A 17,918-nucleotide genomic window follows, 5' to 3' on the forward strand; every position below is an offset into this window, starting at 1 on the left:
AACCCATCACATGTTTCTTACGTCATGAGGCATATGTACATATGATTATTGCCACTCTTTGAAGTAGGCTTGAAGGCAAATCATGTGAAAATAGATAATATCGAGGCAAACTGATATATTATTGCACGCCTTTTAGCTTCACCTTGTTTGTTTCTAGGAAAAGAAAAAACAAAAGAATATTATTGCATGTGAGATTGTGGTTCATGTTCCCTTGTGGGTCTTACTCACTTGTGTTATCTGTATTTAGAGTGCTTTTTAGTGGGAAAAGGTTTCGTGAGCAATTCAGCTACATGGTCTCAGCTACTTCTGCAAGGGCGCACACTAGAAACAGAGCCACACCCTTCCAATTTTCCTTAGGTCGGATTTTGATTTCTTCCATGCTTTTTCAGATTTCTTTCTTTCTTTTTGTTAACATCTGATTTTCACCCAAATTCACTTTCTAGGTGGGTTGAGCAAGAAGGTCTCAGCTTCCTGAGCCAGGGCTCACTCACACCACAAGGAACACAGCCAGACCCACTTCTTTTCAACTTTTTTCAGGTGGGTTTATTGATTTCTTTCTATTTTTCTTTTCAATTCATGCTAGTTGTGCTGCTCTGCTATAGTTTTCTGAAATTCTGATTTGTATGCAATTGCCATCTTTTATGTTCAGAGATATGAACACTTATTTTTAGCTTTACTGATATAAATACTTTGATTTGGGTACATTGAATGAAATTACGTGTAACTTCAAAATAGGGTAAATTATCATCTGATTTGAGGGATTGAATCTGAGCAGATTCTGATTTGAGGGATTGAATCTGAACAGAATCAACTGATCAACTTACCTAATCTTGAAAGGCTATATCATGTTGCACCACTTACCAAAAACGAATATTATCAGTTGATTCTTGTCTATATATATTCTATGACTGTGTTACTGACATGATATGTTCTATGTTACTATTTTCTCCCAGAAATGATTGTACCAGTAGCAATAGCTTTGACAGTGGGTCTTCTAGGGTGGGCTTATCAAGCACTAAAGCCTCCCCCTCCGAAAATATGCGGATCGCCTGGTGGTCCTCCTGTTACTTCACCAAGAGTAAAGCTCAGTGATGGTAGGCATTTGGCCTACAGGGAGTTTGGAGTTCCAAAAGAAGAGGCAAAACACAAGATCATTGTCGTTCATGGCTTTGATAGTTCCAGAGATTTGAGTTTACCTATTGCTCAAGTATTTTTTTCAACTCTTCTTTTAAATCCTGCATGCCTTGTCATAACTTTTTCCAGCATTGGGAGGGATATGCTGCAACACTGAGTTGATATGCTGGTCATGAATTCCTTCTATACGCTTTTGATTGATCATGCGTAATTAATTGATGATTGATAGTACCAGACATGAATGCTAATATGCAACTTCTCTCTGATCTTTCTATTATCCCAATTTGGGAGATGTTTCATATCTAAATGTTTACATTCTAGTGTACATTGCACCAATAGTGTATCTCTCTCTCTCATCTCATCCCCTCTTTGATAAAAGTGGCATGCCTTGTATTCGCTTTCGATTGTCAGGAACTTATAGAGGAGTTTAGAATATATTTCCTGTTCTTCGACAGAGCAGGCTATGGAGAGAGTGATCCATATCCATCGCGTTCTGTCAAGAGCGAAGCATTCGATATTCAAGAGCTCGCAGGACAAGTTGCAGATTGGGTCTAAGTTTTATGTAATTGGAATCTCAATGGGAGCTTACCCTATTTGGGGTTGCTTGAAATACATACCACACAGGCATGACAACTACCCGCCTACCAGTTTTTCCTATTTTCTCCTTTCAATAAAGTTTTTGCTGAACCTTTATTGTTTATATTTAGAAAGCTTGCATCTTATGTTATCGATGCATCATTTGCAGATTGTGTGGAGCTTCCCTGGTAGTTCCTTTTGTGCACTACTGGTGGCCTTGTGTTCCTGCTAATCTATCAAGAGAGAGCCTCAGCACTCTCCCCATATCAGATCAATGGGCCTTCCGAGTTGCACATTACGCCCCTTGGTTATTCCATTGGTGGATGACTCAGAAATTTTTCCCTTCACTAAGTGTCTTGTGTGGAAATACCTCAGTTTTCAGCCGTACAGATTTAGAGATGCTGAAGAAACTCTCAGAAGCACCAAGTGTTGGTCAGGTATACTCAAATTTTCTCATTATCTCCCCCACAGTACCAAATCGGCCGTTTTCTTTTCGCTTCTTGCAATTACATTTGGAGGTTTTGGAATCTTTTAATGTCAACTTTTGTTGTTTTAGGACTGTTTAAGCTTAAGTGGAATGTGAGTCAACAAATGCTTTATATACCAACACATCATACCTCACATACTTACATTTCTAGATCTGAATTCATAGCTTATGAGGTTAAATTACCTGTGGGAGGATGGTCTGTTTTGGGTACTTTGTTTTGGTAGTGGATCAAATAATATGAACAACAAATATTCTGCTGCAGGATTTACTAGTTTGACTCAATTTTGAAAACATGTTTTCTGTTAATTTTATAGTTTTGAAACTATAATTCAAAGGAGGCATGGGATGCGCTAATCCTTACATAACCATCGGTGTCGTTTGCGTATGTTTATAAATTCAGGAGAAGAAAACACAGCAAGGAGTCCACGAATCTCTGTACCGAGACATACTGGCTGGCTATGCAAAGTGGGAATTCGACCCATCGGACCTGAAAAATCCATTCCCTGACAATGAGGGCGCAGTTCACATTTGGCGAGGCTGTGAAGACAAGATCATTCCTTATAAACTAAACCGCTATATTGCAGAGAAGCTTCCCTGGGTTCATTATCATGAAGTTCCTGGTTATGGCCATTTGCTTTTTCTTGAGAGTCATCTATGTGAAGCTATTTTTAAAGCACTTGTGCTTGGAGAATAAGCTCCCATGTTGATAGCAGGCCTAATATCTATAGGTACGTTGTTGAGTAAGCTGTTGGATGTTTCTGGAGCAACTATTTCTTGAATGCTGCAATGTGCTTCATGTATATGTAGAAAAGTTCTTCTGTGTGAAGTCATGGTTACATCGCAAAATAATAAAAAATTTATCAGCTTACTACTACTGTGCTATTGACAAAACTTTAAGTATGGATTGGGCTTTATGCCTGGTTGTGGGCTCTGATTGGCTTTGTTGTCAGCCTTCAGCCTCTTTGTGTCTTTGTTGGGCTCATTGTTTTGAGTTTACGTTTGTATAAATGCCATTGTATTTTCCCTCTAACCCAAAAAAATAAAGAAAAAGAAACCCACCCAAAAGTTATTTTCTTTGGCCCAAGAGAGGCACTTTCTGATGTGACTTTTTTTGGTATATTTTTGGTATGTTTTATCTGATTTCTTGTGTGACTTAAAAGTATTTTTAATCTTCAAAGCAAGTCCAAGATTTCCTTTCTTATATTCAACAATGCAAGATAATTTCAAGATATAATCTTAATTTTTGGATCAATAATGCTAGCCACTAATGTCAGGTGGCTAGTTTTGATTTTTTTTTTTCCTCCAAATATACTCTTATAGAGTTTTTGTATAATATATCGTGCTAAAATGAATTTTTGAATAAATTTCTCAATTTCTTTCCTTTTTCTTGCAGGATATGTTGTATTGAGCTGCCATGGATTCCAAATTTAGGGGAAGAAGAGGATAATGGTAGAAATGATAATTTTTGGTTTTTTAATATTGACTTGCTATTCTTCATTAAGTTTTTTTTTTTCCTAATACAAGTACAAATCTAACTATTCTAAATTAATCTAATTTATGGGGTAGGAGATTTGAATTTGGATGCAATGGGGTGAACTCACTGTCTTAATCAACTAGCCTAACTCACGTTTGCATGTATAAATTATTTTTAATTTTTAATAACTATGGCTAACTTATTAGAAGGACAAGTGAGAGTGACAACTTTGTAATGGAATGGTGATGCTGCACGATTAAGCTGGTGAGCAAATATATTTTTAAATTTAAGAAATAAATTTTATAAACCAAAATATTTTATTGAGTGTGAGAGTGTTGTAAATAGGTTATGTCAAAGGGAGGCACCGGAGTCCCGCAAAAAACTACAAATGCAAGAATATTCTGACGACGGGGTATAAACCAAGAATCGTGATGCTCTCATTCGTATCAATATTTTAATTTATCAATCATTTGTTTACAATATTTATTTTCTTTTTTATTTATTTATTTATTTATTATTATTATTATTATTATATTTATTTATTTTTTTGTAAAGCTTTTATTTTCTTATTTTCCTGCAAGCTTTAACCAGCTAACGTGTGCTGTTAGGCAGTGACTATTATTACATCAGTAGGTGCGCTGGCACATGGACATGACATGAGCACCAAATTGTAGCGGGCAATCTGCTTCAATCTCACAATCAACCAGCTATGCCAAGAAATTTACTTATCACTTTTAAAGAGTACAAATGATTCATTTTGTTAAAGTCAACGATCTAATTCTTCTCAATTCTAGTGACTCCTATTTCTTAAATGACTTCAAGAGTTGATTTCGATAATATATTAGAGAACAAATTTTGGTTGAATATATAATACTTGTTAATATCATAGTAGGATTGAATGTGACTATCACATTATCACGTGGTGTTATTAATTTATTCATATTGTAACACGTGTATGTATTTATTAATACCATACTCTAGGTCGATTACATTGAATATTATCATCCACCCATGTTTATAGATTAGTAACACACATGATGACAATGTGACCGCAACACTCAAAAACTTCTTTTAGAGTAGAGCCAAAATTTAAAATGACTCATCTTTTGACCTCTACAATGTTTATGCTGGGGTCATTAGAGTTGAAGTTGTGGGTCACCGAACTCACGACTGTTAGTTGCCGGATTTAGGGTGGTCCTTGGTGGTGGTAGCTAGGTTAAAGGATGTGATGTGGGAGAGAGGGGAAAATAAATAAAAACAGAGGATGAACATGAACCTAAGAGGGGACGAGGGAGGCGTAAAACAGGAGAAATTTAGAAGAATAGATGTAGAGTGAGGGGGGAAATGAGAGAAATTTAGAAGCAAGGGGTAGGATATGCTACAGATGGCGTTATTTATGGGCCTGCTTTCGTGACGCCTCTCAAGTCTTATAACCAGGAGAAGGACAATCGTAGCAAGATACCCCCATCAGCGGAACATTCAAAAGTATATCCAGGTGTGTCAATTTATTCAAGTAACAAATGGTACATGCCTCAGCATCAAACAGTCAAAAAACCTTCTCTGCTGCCACTGTACTGATAAATTGTGAAAACCCAACAAGCATCTGCAAGTCAAACACAAAGAAAAAGGAAAACTTATGCATTTGAAATCCCATCAGGCCAAGAGAGAATCCCAAATAACATCACGCCAGGTGAGTTTTCAAATTTTTTTTTTCCTTCCATTTCTCTTTCCCATTCAATTTTTAGGTCCTTGAAAGTTGAAATGAATGAATTAGATCTACCCTTTTCTTTTGTTGTTTTGTTTTCTCAGGGATGGTTTCAAACACTGCAGAGACTGCTGCTGTTTCTGAAGATCTTCCTCCAGCTTCACCAAGAATCAGGCTTGCTGATGGAAGGTATCTGGCTTATAGAGAAAGTGGGGTCCCCAAGAACAAAGCAAACTACAAGATCATCATTGTTCATGGCTTTGGAAGCTCCAAGGACATGAGTTTCCTGGCACCCCAAGTATCTCTCTTTTCCCAACCATCATCTTATTTTGCTCTGAAGCTTTAGCATATTACGTTGTATTCAAATCCAAGTTCAACATAGATAATAATTTTAAGGGAAATGAGGGATGTTTTTGAGAAATGATGTAAACTAGGAATCTGCAGTCATATGAGAACCTTGTAAAGGGAATATCTGAATTTTGAAAATCTGTTGTGAAACAGCTTTCTGAATTGAAACATTTATAAATCTGAAAGACCTGCAAAAGCAACTTTTAGCATACACTCAGAAATTTATGCTTGTAAAGTGGTTTTCTTTTGTTTGTTTAGGAGCTATATCAATTTCAAATTTACACTTGGTTTACAAGAAAAATCCTAATTCAAATTATATAACATGGCTAAAGAAGCAGTACTAAAGCATCAGTTCAGAGAAAAATGTCAAAATGAGGTGAACTCACAGTGCTTCAGTTTCCAGGAATTAATAGATGAGTTGGGGATATATTTTCTGCTATATGATCGTGCTGGATATGGAGAAAGTGATCCAAATCCAAAGCGTTCAGTCAAGAGTGAAGCCCTTGACATCGAAGAACTGGCTGATCAGTTAGAGTTAGGATTGAAATTTTATGTGATTGGAGTGTCAATGGGATCATATCCCACCTGGAGTTGCATCAAACATATACCACACAGGTAAAACACTCATAGATTCAAGGTTCATAACTTTCTACTTGATTCAAAACGAAGAGTTTTCGAACTTTTTATATCAAATTTGTTTGTGTAGGCTAGCAGGTGTGGCTTTGGTAGCTCCAGTTGTCAATTATAGGTGGCCTTCTCTTCCTGACCATCTGATAAAGGATGATTACAGGAGAAAACTTATCAAATGGGGACTCTTCTTTGCAGAATTTGCCCCTGGACTACTGCGGTGGTGGGTGACTCAGAAATGGCTCCCTTCAACTTCTGTCCTGGAAAGAAATCCGGTATTCTTCAACAGCAGAGACATAGAAGTCCTCAAAACAATTCCAGGCTTCCCAATGCTTTCTCAGGTAACCATATCTTCTATCTCCATATCTGTTCGTGGTATGGTGGTTGATACTGTAATAGAAACTAAGACACCAAGTGGGAAATTTCACACAATGTTGTATGATAGTAAGAAGCTGCTTTCTATAAATAACATTTTCATATATTAACTTCTGTCTCATGATTTAACAATGTTTATGTTTGCACCTAAAGGAAAAATTACAAGAACAAGGGGTTTTTGATACTCTGCATCATGACTTCAAATTGGCTTTTAGCCGTTGGGATTTCGACCCCATGGATCTCAGCAATCCGTTCCCCCAAAACCAGAGCTCTGTTCATATTTGGCAAGGTTATGAAGATAAGGTTGTGCCATTTCAACTTCAAAGATATATTTCATTTAAGCTACCGTGGATTCAGTATCATGAAGTTCCTGACGGTGGGCATTTAATTGTGCATTATGCTGGTTTGTGTGACGCCATTCTGAGGACACTTTTGCTTGGAGAAGAACATCTTCATTACAAACCTACTATAGCCAAAATTGTTTCATAAGTGTGTTAACTATTCTTCAACTGTTGATTGTAGATGATTGATTCTTTCAGACAATTACAAGCAGGCGCATTAGCTTTGTCATTTGAAACTTTGAATATAAGACAGTTCTTTCTTTGTACGCTGCAACATTGCGTAACAAAGAGACTTCTCTGAAACTTTATGACAGTTCTTTCCTTCAAGTCACGTTCCACAAAGAACCAAAATGTACTTGAAGATAAAAACAATTTCCAAAAAGAAAACTCAGCAACTTCTACAAAGTTGACTTTTAATCTCTGTACAGTGACCTCTTTCTCAAATAGGCAAACTAGATCAAAACACTTGATGCATGAAAACAGAGACCAGAAGTACATTACATTATGAAGCACTTATCTAGTCTTACAACAGTACAATTCTAAAACTGGAGCTCACAAATTTGACTTAAAATCTCTGTACAGTGACCTCATTCTAGAACTGTCAAACTTAACCAAAACTCAAGATATCGTCACTCTCTATAAGGTACTTCATGATAGGAAAAATTGTGTTACCCTGGTGACTGCCATGGCCCCCTTCAAAATTGTCTTTCCTCATCAGCAGAGTTTGACTTCTTTGTTTTCAAGTATCTTTTTCACCCAAGACAACCTTGATAATGAAACTCAAAACATGGTCCATAGGACACCAATGTATAACCTGTCATATAAGATCTAACTAACTGTAAGAAAACAGACAGTAAACAAACATTGAAACAAGAACAAAATAATTGGCTTTTAAACATAATGAGCAAGTAGATGCTATATACCATTATCAAACTGTTCTACTTCCGTAAAATCGCACATTTTGTGATTAAGCACAAAAGCAACATATGTTTAATAAAACAAAAATACGAGAGCTTTTCTCAATCCCTCATAAAAATGCAACCACACAGCATGCTTTTATAGGTTGATGATCGTTGTCTCTCTATACCAGAGAACGACATTCAATCCTTAACTTTCACTACCAGGAATTTAAAGGCTTTATTGTAGGAATCATGGCTTCTATTTTGAAATTTATGTAAAATATAAGAGAAGAGAAAATACAAAGAATAAGTTGAACTCAGAGATCTGAAAACTCCAGACTTGGTTCTCACAGATATTTCTGATTGATAAAACTTGTTAAGAGGTTTTCCTCTCTTAGATACATATATAGGAGATGTGTTCACAATTGGCACACACTCCAATTCTCACAAACTAAAGTAAAAGCTGATAATATCTATAAGCAATTACTTCTAAGTAGCTAAACCAGATAAAAAGCAACTTGGCTTCTTAAAGGCCTTACAAACTGAACACATTAAAATAAAAATAAAAATAAAAAATAAAAAACAGTTTCTAACAAAACACGCTCGAGCACAATTTCACCGACAGAAACCAGAGCTGATTTTATCCGAAAGCACAACAAGGATATTAATCAATAATTTAACATTCTAGCGGGTTGGCTTCCTGGAACATTGCAGTCAGTTATTTTGTTTTTTCAAGCCAAAATAACTTCAAGTTTAAAGAAATGCTCAAGGGTTGTAATGTACATGTGGTTTCTAAGGGGAGAATTGGGTAAATGAGAACAATGAATTCGGGACTCTTCTGTTTTTCAGAACATTTAAGCAATTGAAAGAGGAATAAAGAAGACAGAAAAACGAGCTTAAGAATTACATCCACTAAGGATTGGTGAGCTGATGAACAACGTAGGGTGCGATAATTGCAGGAACGGAAATTTTTAATTGGAGAATTGCAGGAACGGAAGTAGTAACATGATACTACTCCCTGTTGTATATGAAATGAGAGAAAAACTATCTTTACATACAATTGAAATATCATTCTCCATTGTACATATCATAGCTTGTAGCAGTGTGGCTTCACGCAGAAAATGAACACAGTTATTTTGAGGCAGAGGAGAAGTTGACAGAATAGATTTGAAATTTTCAAGGGTACACGTTGTGCTTTCTACCAGTATATTTGAGGTACCTGAACTGCTTGTTGAGGTTCATGTGTGCTGAGGAGAGGCATGAACAATCAATTTCTCAAGTACAAATCATTGTGATGTTGAAAGGCTCTCACCTTGACCATGATAAATAAATCACAGAGAAGTTTGTGAAAACCATTGTGATTAAGCAGACTTAGTATCCAACTCAGCAACGAAACAGCGGAAATCAAGATTGATGATAGCTCAACTATACGTGTTGGCCAAGTAAGAGAAGATAGTTGAATCTTTATGTGTTAAACTTGCATGTTTCCAGCAAGACAAATAATCAAGCAGCATAGATTTAAGAATTGCACCATATTCATGTGCTTTACCTACTTCTCAATTTATGGGATGATGGTGATTGTACAAGTCCTGGCCATCAAATTGCTGCAATCCTTTTCGTCTTTCTGCACGAGCTTCTGGAACTTGTTCTCTGGTTTCCTCGTTCCCAGACCGGTATGTCATTTGAAACTCGGTCATTCTTCATATTAACAATAATAACAAATCATTGCAACCATAATAACAATTCCTGCTGAATTTTGCAGCTAATCCCAGTGTGGTGGAGGTGGTACTACTGGGGGTCTCCAATTGCTTGGACAATCTATGGCATATTTGCATCTCCATTTGGAGACCTTAGGACTGTAATTGATACTCCTAAAGGACCTCAGAGAGTGGATCTATTCCTTAAGCATAATTTAGGTTATGAACATGACTTTGTAATCCCTGTGTTCTTTGCTCATATTTGTTTGGACAACTTTTCCCTGTTACTTTGTATAATCAATTTCATTCTTGGATATCTAATAAAAAACCTTGTCATTTGCTCTTTTTAACCAAAACTGAGAAAAGATGTCTTAATATGAAAATAATGGTTATGCTCTTCATTGTCATTTAAGGTGAGAAAGTAGATTGAATAAAAGGATCAACACCAAAAGCTCTTCACTTGAGCTGTACAAATAAAAACACATAATAGAGATAAACAAACAGTACTTGCATTCTATTAAATCCCAAAAATATTCCAGAATATACATCAGATTTTGTATTTAGGTACAGGGAAACAACAAATTTACAGATCAAGACTAGACATTAAGATCTAGGATTGGACATTTAAACTCAGAATGAGGCTGCTGTTGTGGGTCTTGTGGCAACATGTCGATCAAGTCATTGACACAAAATTGCACATCATCTTGCATCATATCAAAATCATAATCACTCAACAGCAACTTGATATCATCATCAGCGGCATCCATACTTGGCATAGCAGCAACAACAACATCATGCCCATCAATTTTCAAACCCTCCATATAATTACTACTTTGAGGTTGCAGATCATTATGAGCATCACCCAACACCAAACTGAGATAATCATTAGTATCCACGGAATAATGATCGAATTCGAAACCATTATACGGTACTCTGACATCATGAATTGATGAAAGATAATCTTTTTCTTGCTGAAATTGACCAATTAAATTAGGTTTGGCTTTGGGTGTGGGTATGATGAGATCAACAGGATCAAGATTCAAATCAAGAGATGATTTTTGTTGTTGTTGATATGCTGCATCCGGTTCCACACTACTCTCCGTGATATTCTTGTACAGTTCCATGAAAGTGGAGTTACCATCATCCCTCATCTTCCTCATCACAGCAACAATCCTCTCGTTCAAAGCGTCTAACTTGGACTCCAAGCAGTTATCTTGAAAACCCAAATCCCCAATTTCTCGATCCTCAACAATTTCCGCTGAGAACGAACCCTTTTCGACTTGATCTTTCAAACCCCTCCTCAGATTCTTGTACTTGAGCACAACTGATTTCAAATCTTGTTGGTTTTCTGGCCACGAGTCAATCTTGCCGTCAGCCCCAACAGCGGTCATGTAAACGGCGATATCACAAAGTTTCGAGAGCGAGCTCGCCTTCTCGTTCCGAGTAGAGCTTCTCTTGGCCATGGCAGTTTTATGAGGCTTCATAGCATTAGACACCCTCTTCGTCTTCGTGGACACTGAAATCTTAGGGTTTGATTTAGGAAGAGCCATTAATGAATCAATTGCAAGCAGAAATTAATTGATAAAGACTCATAAAAACTAGACGAAATAAAACGACACTGGAAAAAGTAGCAAATCAAGCGATGGTGATGAGATGAACAGAGCTAGCAAAGAGGGGTGGGTAGGGCGGTATTTATTGAGAACCTGAGAATGAGGGTATAATCGGTATTACAAGGAAAGTAGCTGTTACGCGTCAAGTAGTAACATCACATAAGTGCAAGCTGTCGTTTAAATGCAAACCTCGTAAATACAGTATTTTATGGGTTTTTTTTTTTTTTTTTGCAGAGTCTTTTCTTGGCCTTTTTACAATTGAATTAATTAATTAATTTGTTTGTAGTTTTCTTTTTGCTGAACAATTTGTTTGTCATTTGATGTAGTTCAAATCCCAAAAATTATTTATTTTTAAAATAATGAAATTGCATTTGTAGTTCAATTCAAGTGATTAGAAGTAGTTATTTTTGTAGAGTGATGTTAACGAATTCTAAAATTAACTGAGTACACCTTACTACTAAATTATTTATTAAATTACTAATTTATCCTAATATAAAATAACATATTAAATTGTAAACAAATGTAATTTTAATAAGTACACCCTATTAACACAGGTCATCTGCTTGACTTTTCTTTTGTATATGAAGTCATGATTGGAATCCCCCTCTTTAATATTGTTACTTCATTTTTTTTTTTATAGTAAATACCACGAAGTGTCGTCACACCCACAAGAAATGAGGGTGTAGTGTGGGAGAGAGAATGTGGGCAGAGTGAGCAGTGACTATTTTCCCTGACTTAGGCGTGATTTATTTTTTTATTTTTGTCATGTAGCAAATTTTAATAAAACATCCTCATTATATTATATTGTGAGGTTCTAACATTTTTATTGTAGACGCACTTCACGTGGCTTAAAGATTTCTCATGTTTGCAATTGTATTTGTTGAGAAACTAACAATTGATATTTTTCTTTCAGTCATATTTTTTAAGGAGATTTTTCAAATAGCAGGAGTGTTGAATTTGTTCCCACTCGGACTTGCCCTGTTGAAGTCCCTCCAACTTTATCATCCTCCTTTTGCTTTCAATTCTTGTACCAAAAGAATCCCCGACCTGAGGGGGAAAAAAAAAAGAAGGAAAAACAATCAAAGCATATAAAAACAAATCAAATATCTATGAAAGCCAACTTGTTTGCTCAAACAGTAGAAAGTTAGGGCCCGTCTAGTAACATTCAAGAATGCATTTAGTAGCTTAATTGCAAAATTTTTTTTTTTTTTAAAACACAGTGAAAACCTGTCTGGTATAACTATTTAAGAATAATGAAAATAAAAACTATATATATATGTAACTTCCTTTCATTTTAATTTTTCATTAAAATGTATTATGTAATTACTATGTTTTGACAAAAACTATGGGAGTTCATTTTCATAGTCGTGTTTTTATTATGAATTTTTATAGTCCTTTTGTTAATATCTCATTAATATTATACAATTTTAAAGTTTAAAAAAATCTAAAACTATGGCCTAACGCTACTCAGAGAATTTACACTAATGCTCTCTATTTTTTAGTTTAAATTTAGCTAAAAACATACAAAAACTATTTTAGGAGCTCTCTATAAAATTAACTTCAATCATACTTTCTAGTTTAGGGACTCATAAATGCTATAACTCTTTTTTAATTGGTCAATCTCTATAAAATATATATATATATAATTAGCATTAATTTAAAATACTCATAAAATAAAGCAACATTAAATTATAAGAGCCACTAGAAGTCCTTTCTCTCTCCTCAGATTTAAGAGCTCCTAGAGGTCTCATTATTTTAGGAGATGGATAGGGAGCATGATTGAAGTTGTATTTTCTTCAAATCCTCCCTAAAATTTGTCTAAGAAAGTGATTTAGAGAATCCATTGTGGATGCTCTTAGTCTCCCCCACACCACAACCCACTCTCTTTTTCTCTCCCTCCTGATCTCACTCTCTAGTTTTATCTCCTTTATTCTCTCCTCGATATTGATATCCCTCTCCTTGTCTTTTATTCTCTCTCCCCCCTCCCAACCTTGCTCTAGTTCCCTCTCACCTTTCCCGTTGTATTTTGTTTTGTTTTTTAGTTTTTCTATCTAAACCCTACACTTTTCTTTTTTCATTCCTATACTTAAATCATTAAGCTCTTAAGTTTTATTATTACGTAAAAGGACAAAAAATGTCATCCAACTTAATACTTAACCCTAGTACATCTACACACGCCCCACCACTCTTCATATTAAGTTTTAGAAAAACACAAACTTCTCTATACCCTATTGCCAGATCACTCTTCTTTTTCATCCGACCTATTGGGTTTTGTAAACTTTTATAAAGTTTGAAACATAAAGTATCCTTTGCACCTAAGAAAAAAAGAACATGAAGTATCCTAAATTTTCTTTTAGTATGCCAATTGTTTGTTTGATGATGGTAACTTACATATCAATTGAACTGTCAACATTTCTCTATCAAAACCTCCTAGTTCATTCTCAATTTTTTTTAAAAAATAATGCTGCAACACATTTGACAACAATGTTTGTATCTCTTTAAGTAATGTAAGGTCGATGTGAACTTAAAGTGGTGAGGGACAAAATAGCTAGGGGTGTGGGGTGTGAGGTTGATGACTTTTGTATTAAAAAAAAAATTTCTGCTAGAGATTTAGGGGTAGTTTGGGAATATAATGAGGTTTTATTAGAAATTGTGAAAATTTGAATTAAAAATTAGGGTGAACAAAGAAAAGTGAAGGGTTTAAATAGAAAAACTCTTTTTTTATTGTTGTTGTTGTTGTTTTCTGTTTTTTCGTTCATTTTACAAAACTACCCTTCCTCATTATCAAACATAATTTAACGACGGCTATTCTTTGTTTTTTTTTTTATTTAAAGTTGTTGTTGTGTTTCAAGGATGTTTCTGACCAATTATTTTTTGGTGAAGCCTGTGACCCCAACTGCTTTACGCCTCGCTTTTATGTTGGCTGCTATATAATGGAAAACTTAAGCACCTCCTTCTACTTAGGGGTTATCATGTTGTTGATCTTTCCCCTCCTCCTATTGTAAGCCTCTTGGCAAATGACTCTGTTAGGATGACCACTGCTAGGCTTGTCCCAGTGTAGTTTTCTTCTTTGGTTTTCTCTTGGGCTTCGGCCCTCCTTGTAACCGAAAAAATAATAATAATAATAAAACTTAAGCACCTCGGTGACATGATCAATGCTGCTGAGCATATCATTTTGGCAAATATTTTTTTTCCCATAAGAAAATAAGCATGTGGCACAAAACGTGTCCAAAAAGTGAACTAGAATGTGGGGGCCACACAAAGCCACGTTTAAAATTGACAACGGCAGCAGTTACAATGTCAAGAACCTACTCCTCTTCTGTTCTCCATAGGATGCTCTCTGCTCCACTTCCTTCTGCCCCCCTCCATTGAAGCAAATAATCAGCCTCACCTCAGGTATTTTTATATTTTGCATGTTTCTTTTCTCTTTCCCTTTTTTATTTCTCTCTTTTTAATTTTTTTCTTCACTTATTTCTATCTCTCCAGATTTCACTGTGAAATCTGGTATTATTTGATCTTATTTTCTGAGATGAACACCCCAATCGTTCTTTGCTCTTAGTTGTTGATCAGTATCTTTGTTTTCGTTTTTGTTTTTGTGAGATGGATTTGTCTTCTTCTTGTGATGTGATGTGCTGCATGCAATTGCAGAGCCTAGCTTTTACACATGTCTCTGCATTTTTCTGAGTTTTGACACAAGTCTTCAGCCTGCACAAAATTGTTCATCGAGTACAGAGTTCATATTGTGTTGTTGTAGTGTTTCTTCTTTTTATCTTTGTTCTTATAAAATAAAATTTTAAAAAAAAAAAATCTGAAGAGGCAACTTGCCAAAGGTAATGTTAGCTTGAACAGAAGAGAAAATGGACGAGTTTTCTGCTTCTCAAATCAAACTTGAGATCCCTATGTGAAATGAAATCTGATTTTTTTCCCCTTTTATTTATTTATTTGTTTTTCTTGGGATATTATTTTGATTAGGTGAAGTTGGAAATTAGTTATGATTGAAAACTCCTCTGCATGCAGAGACTCAACTGATTTCTCTGCTTTTTAGAGTGCAGGGGCTGATTATTGAGCATCTATTCTTTCAACAACATTCTCCATTTTATGCTAAAATGGTAGCTTCTGACGAATCTGGAAGCATCGGCTATGATAATGACAACTTCGAATTCGAATTCGAACCCCAACAGCCACTAGAACCGCAAGAAGAATCATCCCAAGACGACTCACATCATTCCATGGGTAATAATACTAAACAGAATTCAATACTTCTCCCTTACTCTGGATGAAATTCAATGCAAGAGTGGGAGGAATTTTGGGTCCATGAACATGGATGAGTTCCTTGCCAACATTTGGAGTGTTGAAGAAGAAAATCAAACACAACAACAGCCCAGCCAATGTGACCAAGAGGCCAGTGCCAAAGAGACAACTATCAACCCCAGTACTCTGTCCCGGCAGGGCTCGTTCTCCATCCCTACCCCGCTTTGCAAGAAAACAGTGGACGAGGTCTGGTCGGAAATCGACAGAAGTCGACCACAACACCACGACCCTGACAACAACATTAGCAATTCTGTACCCCCGCAGCGCCAGCAAACAATCGGAGAAATTACTCTAGAAGATTTCCTCGTAAAAGCCGGGGTTGTTCAAGAATCTCTCTCCGAGTCCAAGCCTCCTCTGAAGAGGATGGAAAGTACCCTAATTCAACAGCAATGTGGTGACACTAATACGGGAAATGAGATCAGCACATGTTTGGATGCAAGTTTTGGAATTGGGAGACAGTTGTTTGGTGCAGGATTTTTTAATCTCCAAAATGATGTGCCAAGCAATTTGTCCGGGAATGGATATGCAATTGGTGCTACATACCCAATGTTGGGTAATGTGATTGTGGGAGAACCATCTTGTGTTAGTGCAATTGAGAAATGCCATAGCTTGCCGGAATCGAGCAGTGGGGGTGGAGCAAAGAACAAGAAGAGGATAATAGATGGTCCACCGGAGGTAGTAGTCGAGCGGAGGCAACGCAGGATGATCAAGAATCGAGAGTCAGCAGCAAGGTCTCGTGCCAGGAAACAGGTCATTTTTATATCAATACAATTTACAAATAATTTGCAAGTAATATCATAAAGAAAACATAGAAAGGGAAATGTTTATAATCAAATTATTCTACTGCTTATAGGCATACACTGTGGAACTGGAAGCTGAGCTGAATCAACTTAAAGAGGAGAACACAAAGCTGAAGCAAAGTGTGGTACTACTACACAAGAAAATTTATTTCTTGCTTTAAAGACAATTGTCCAAGTGCACTAATGAAACAGTTTTCACCTTTTGGAACAGGCCGAATCTGAACAGAAAAGGAAGCAAGAGGTAACTAATATAAGAGGCTACTTACGATTTTGGTCCCCGTAGTTTCGCCAAAGTTTCACTTTGGTACGTATATGTAGTATATGCAGTTTCAATTTTCACCGTGATAGACTCATAGTTTACCAATTGTTGCAATTCAAGGACGGTAACTTAATTTTGTCAAATTTCCAACGAAACATATGTGAGGTGTTTTACAACTCTAAAAAAACTCAAACTCTCACATATGGCACTCACCTGCCAAGTCCGTCAAAAATATGAACGAAATTATTATGCTACTCTTCTTGAATTGCAACAAGTAGTATACTACAAGTTTAAAATCGCAAAAATTGAAACAACAAGTACAAAGTGGAACTTTGTCTATCGACCGAAATCAGAGTTTATCCCTAATAAAAATATAAAATGTTCTGCCTCCTTATGATTTTATCAACATGTCATTACCTTGTGTCATTTCATATGGCATGGCAGCTATTGGGAAAGAAACAATCTACAAGAGCACAAAAATTGGCAGGAAAGTTGAGGACAATGAGAAGGGCAGTAAGCTTGGCATGGTGAACGAAATTCAACGTGACAGAAAGGACAAACAATGCATGCAATGTGAGGGGCATACTTGTGTGTGTATGTAAATATCCCAAGTCTTGACATCAGAAATGCAAATTGTATTTGTATTGTGTAGCAATAAGTAAATCTAGAAATAAGCGGATGATGATGTAACAATAAAATGAAGCGGATAACCTATTGTGGTTGCTGCGTTTCCGCATTTGTATTTGTTCTTGTACTGGTTTTTACGGTTAATGACTTTTGTGCCTAATTTATAAATGCAATCGATCACTTATTTATAAAAAAAAATAATAATAAAAAATAATTAAAAAATGAGTTCAAGTTTGTATTTGTTAGAATCAAAGCATTTTTTTTTAAACCAAAAATCAATGGCGATAATGGCTGGACAAGCTCAAAATCACTTTTCAAAAATCAAGGATAAATGCTCTTATTCGCTGGAGTTATCATCACTATCATCTTTCTCTTACTCTATCTTGATCAATATAAGGAAAGAAAAGGTTTAATAATTTACATTGTTTATTGTATGTGTGGTTTCTCTTTTCAATAGATCTTCTACTAATATTTTTTGTGGCATCATTTTAGGGTTAATATAATTTTTTGTGTGGATAAATTTAAGGTTAATATTTAAGGCTTAATACTTATGGTATGGTGTTTTTCTCCTATGGCGTTATGACATTTGGTTTGAGGATTAAACTTTCCATGTTTAATCCCATGAGTGAGAATGAGGACTGAAAATGT

The 17,918-nt window shown here is 35.8% G+C and overlaps 3 protein-coding genes and 1 pseudogene across 4 annotated transcripts; 3 read left to right on the forward strand and 1 right to left on the reverse strand.

Moving 5' to 3' along the window:
* Nucleotides 1-201: 201 nt before the first annotated feature.
* Nucleotides 202-3,071, forward strand: LOC148921626 (uncharacterized; annotated as a pseudogene). The gene is made up of 6 exons (XR_016126807.1): nucleotides 202-357; nucleotides 444-537; nucleotides 954-1,207; nucleotides 1,546-1,758; nucleotides 1,880-2,147; nucleotides 2,598-3,071. The product of XR_016126807.1 is annotated as an uncharacterized LOC148921626 (transcript).
* A 1,524-nt stretch (nucleotides 3,072-4,595) lies between these two features.
* LOC148921627 (uncharacterized) lies at nucleotides 4,596-7,370 on the forward strand. Its single transcript, XM_089051870.1, has 5 exons — nucleotides 4,596-5,361; nucleotides 5,481-5,674; nucleotides 6,128-6,339; nucleotides 6,431-6,692; nucleotides 6,880-7,370. Exons 2-5 carry the CDS (start codon nucleotides 5,483-5,485, stop codon nucleotides 7,213-7,215), a joined length of 1,002 nt encoding a protein of 333 aa, XP_088907996.1. The 5' UTR covers nucleotides 4,596-5,361; nucleotides 5,481-5,482; the 3' UTR covers nucleotides 7,216-7,370.
* A 2,786-nt stretch (nucleotides 7,371-10,156) lies between these two features.
* LOC103327923 (uncharacterized) lies at nucleotides 10,157-11,322 on the reverse strand. Its single transcript, XM_008230302.2, has one exon. The coding sequence runs from the start codon at nucleotides 11,211-11,213 to the stop codon at nucleotides 10,260-10,262; it is 954 nt and encodes a 317-aa protein (XP_008228524.2). The 5' UTR covers nucleotides 11,214-11,322; the 3' UTR covers nucleotides 10,157-10,259.
* Nucleotides 11,323-14,617: 3,295 nt separating this feature from the next.
* Nucleotides 14,618-17,429, forward strand: LOC148921628 (ABSCISIC ACID-INSENSITIVE 5-like protein 1). Its single transcript, XM_089043998.1, is given in 6 exon segments — nucleotides 14,618-14,669; nucleotides 15,319-15,532; nucleotides 15,534-16,334; nucleotides 16,438-16,509; nucleotides 16,596-16,625; nucleotides 17,088-17,429. Coding segments are annotated over 5 exon segments (1,143 nt in total). The 5' UTR covers nucleotides 14,618-14,669; nucleotides 15,319-15,379; the 3' UTR covers nucleotides 17,175-17,429.
* The last annotated feature ends 489 nt before the right edge of the window (nucleotides 17,430-17,918 follow it).

The sequence above is a fragment of the Prunus mume genome, linkage group LG1 (assembly GCF_029339155.1).
Source record: "Prunus mume cultivar Tortuosa linkage group LG1, ASM2933915v1, whole genome shotgun sequence".
Classification (NCBI taxonomy): domain Eukaryota; kingdom Viridiplantae; phylum Streptophyta; class Magnoliopsida; order Rosales; family Rosaceae; genus Prunus; species Prunus mume.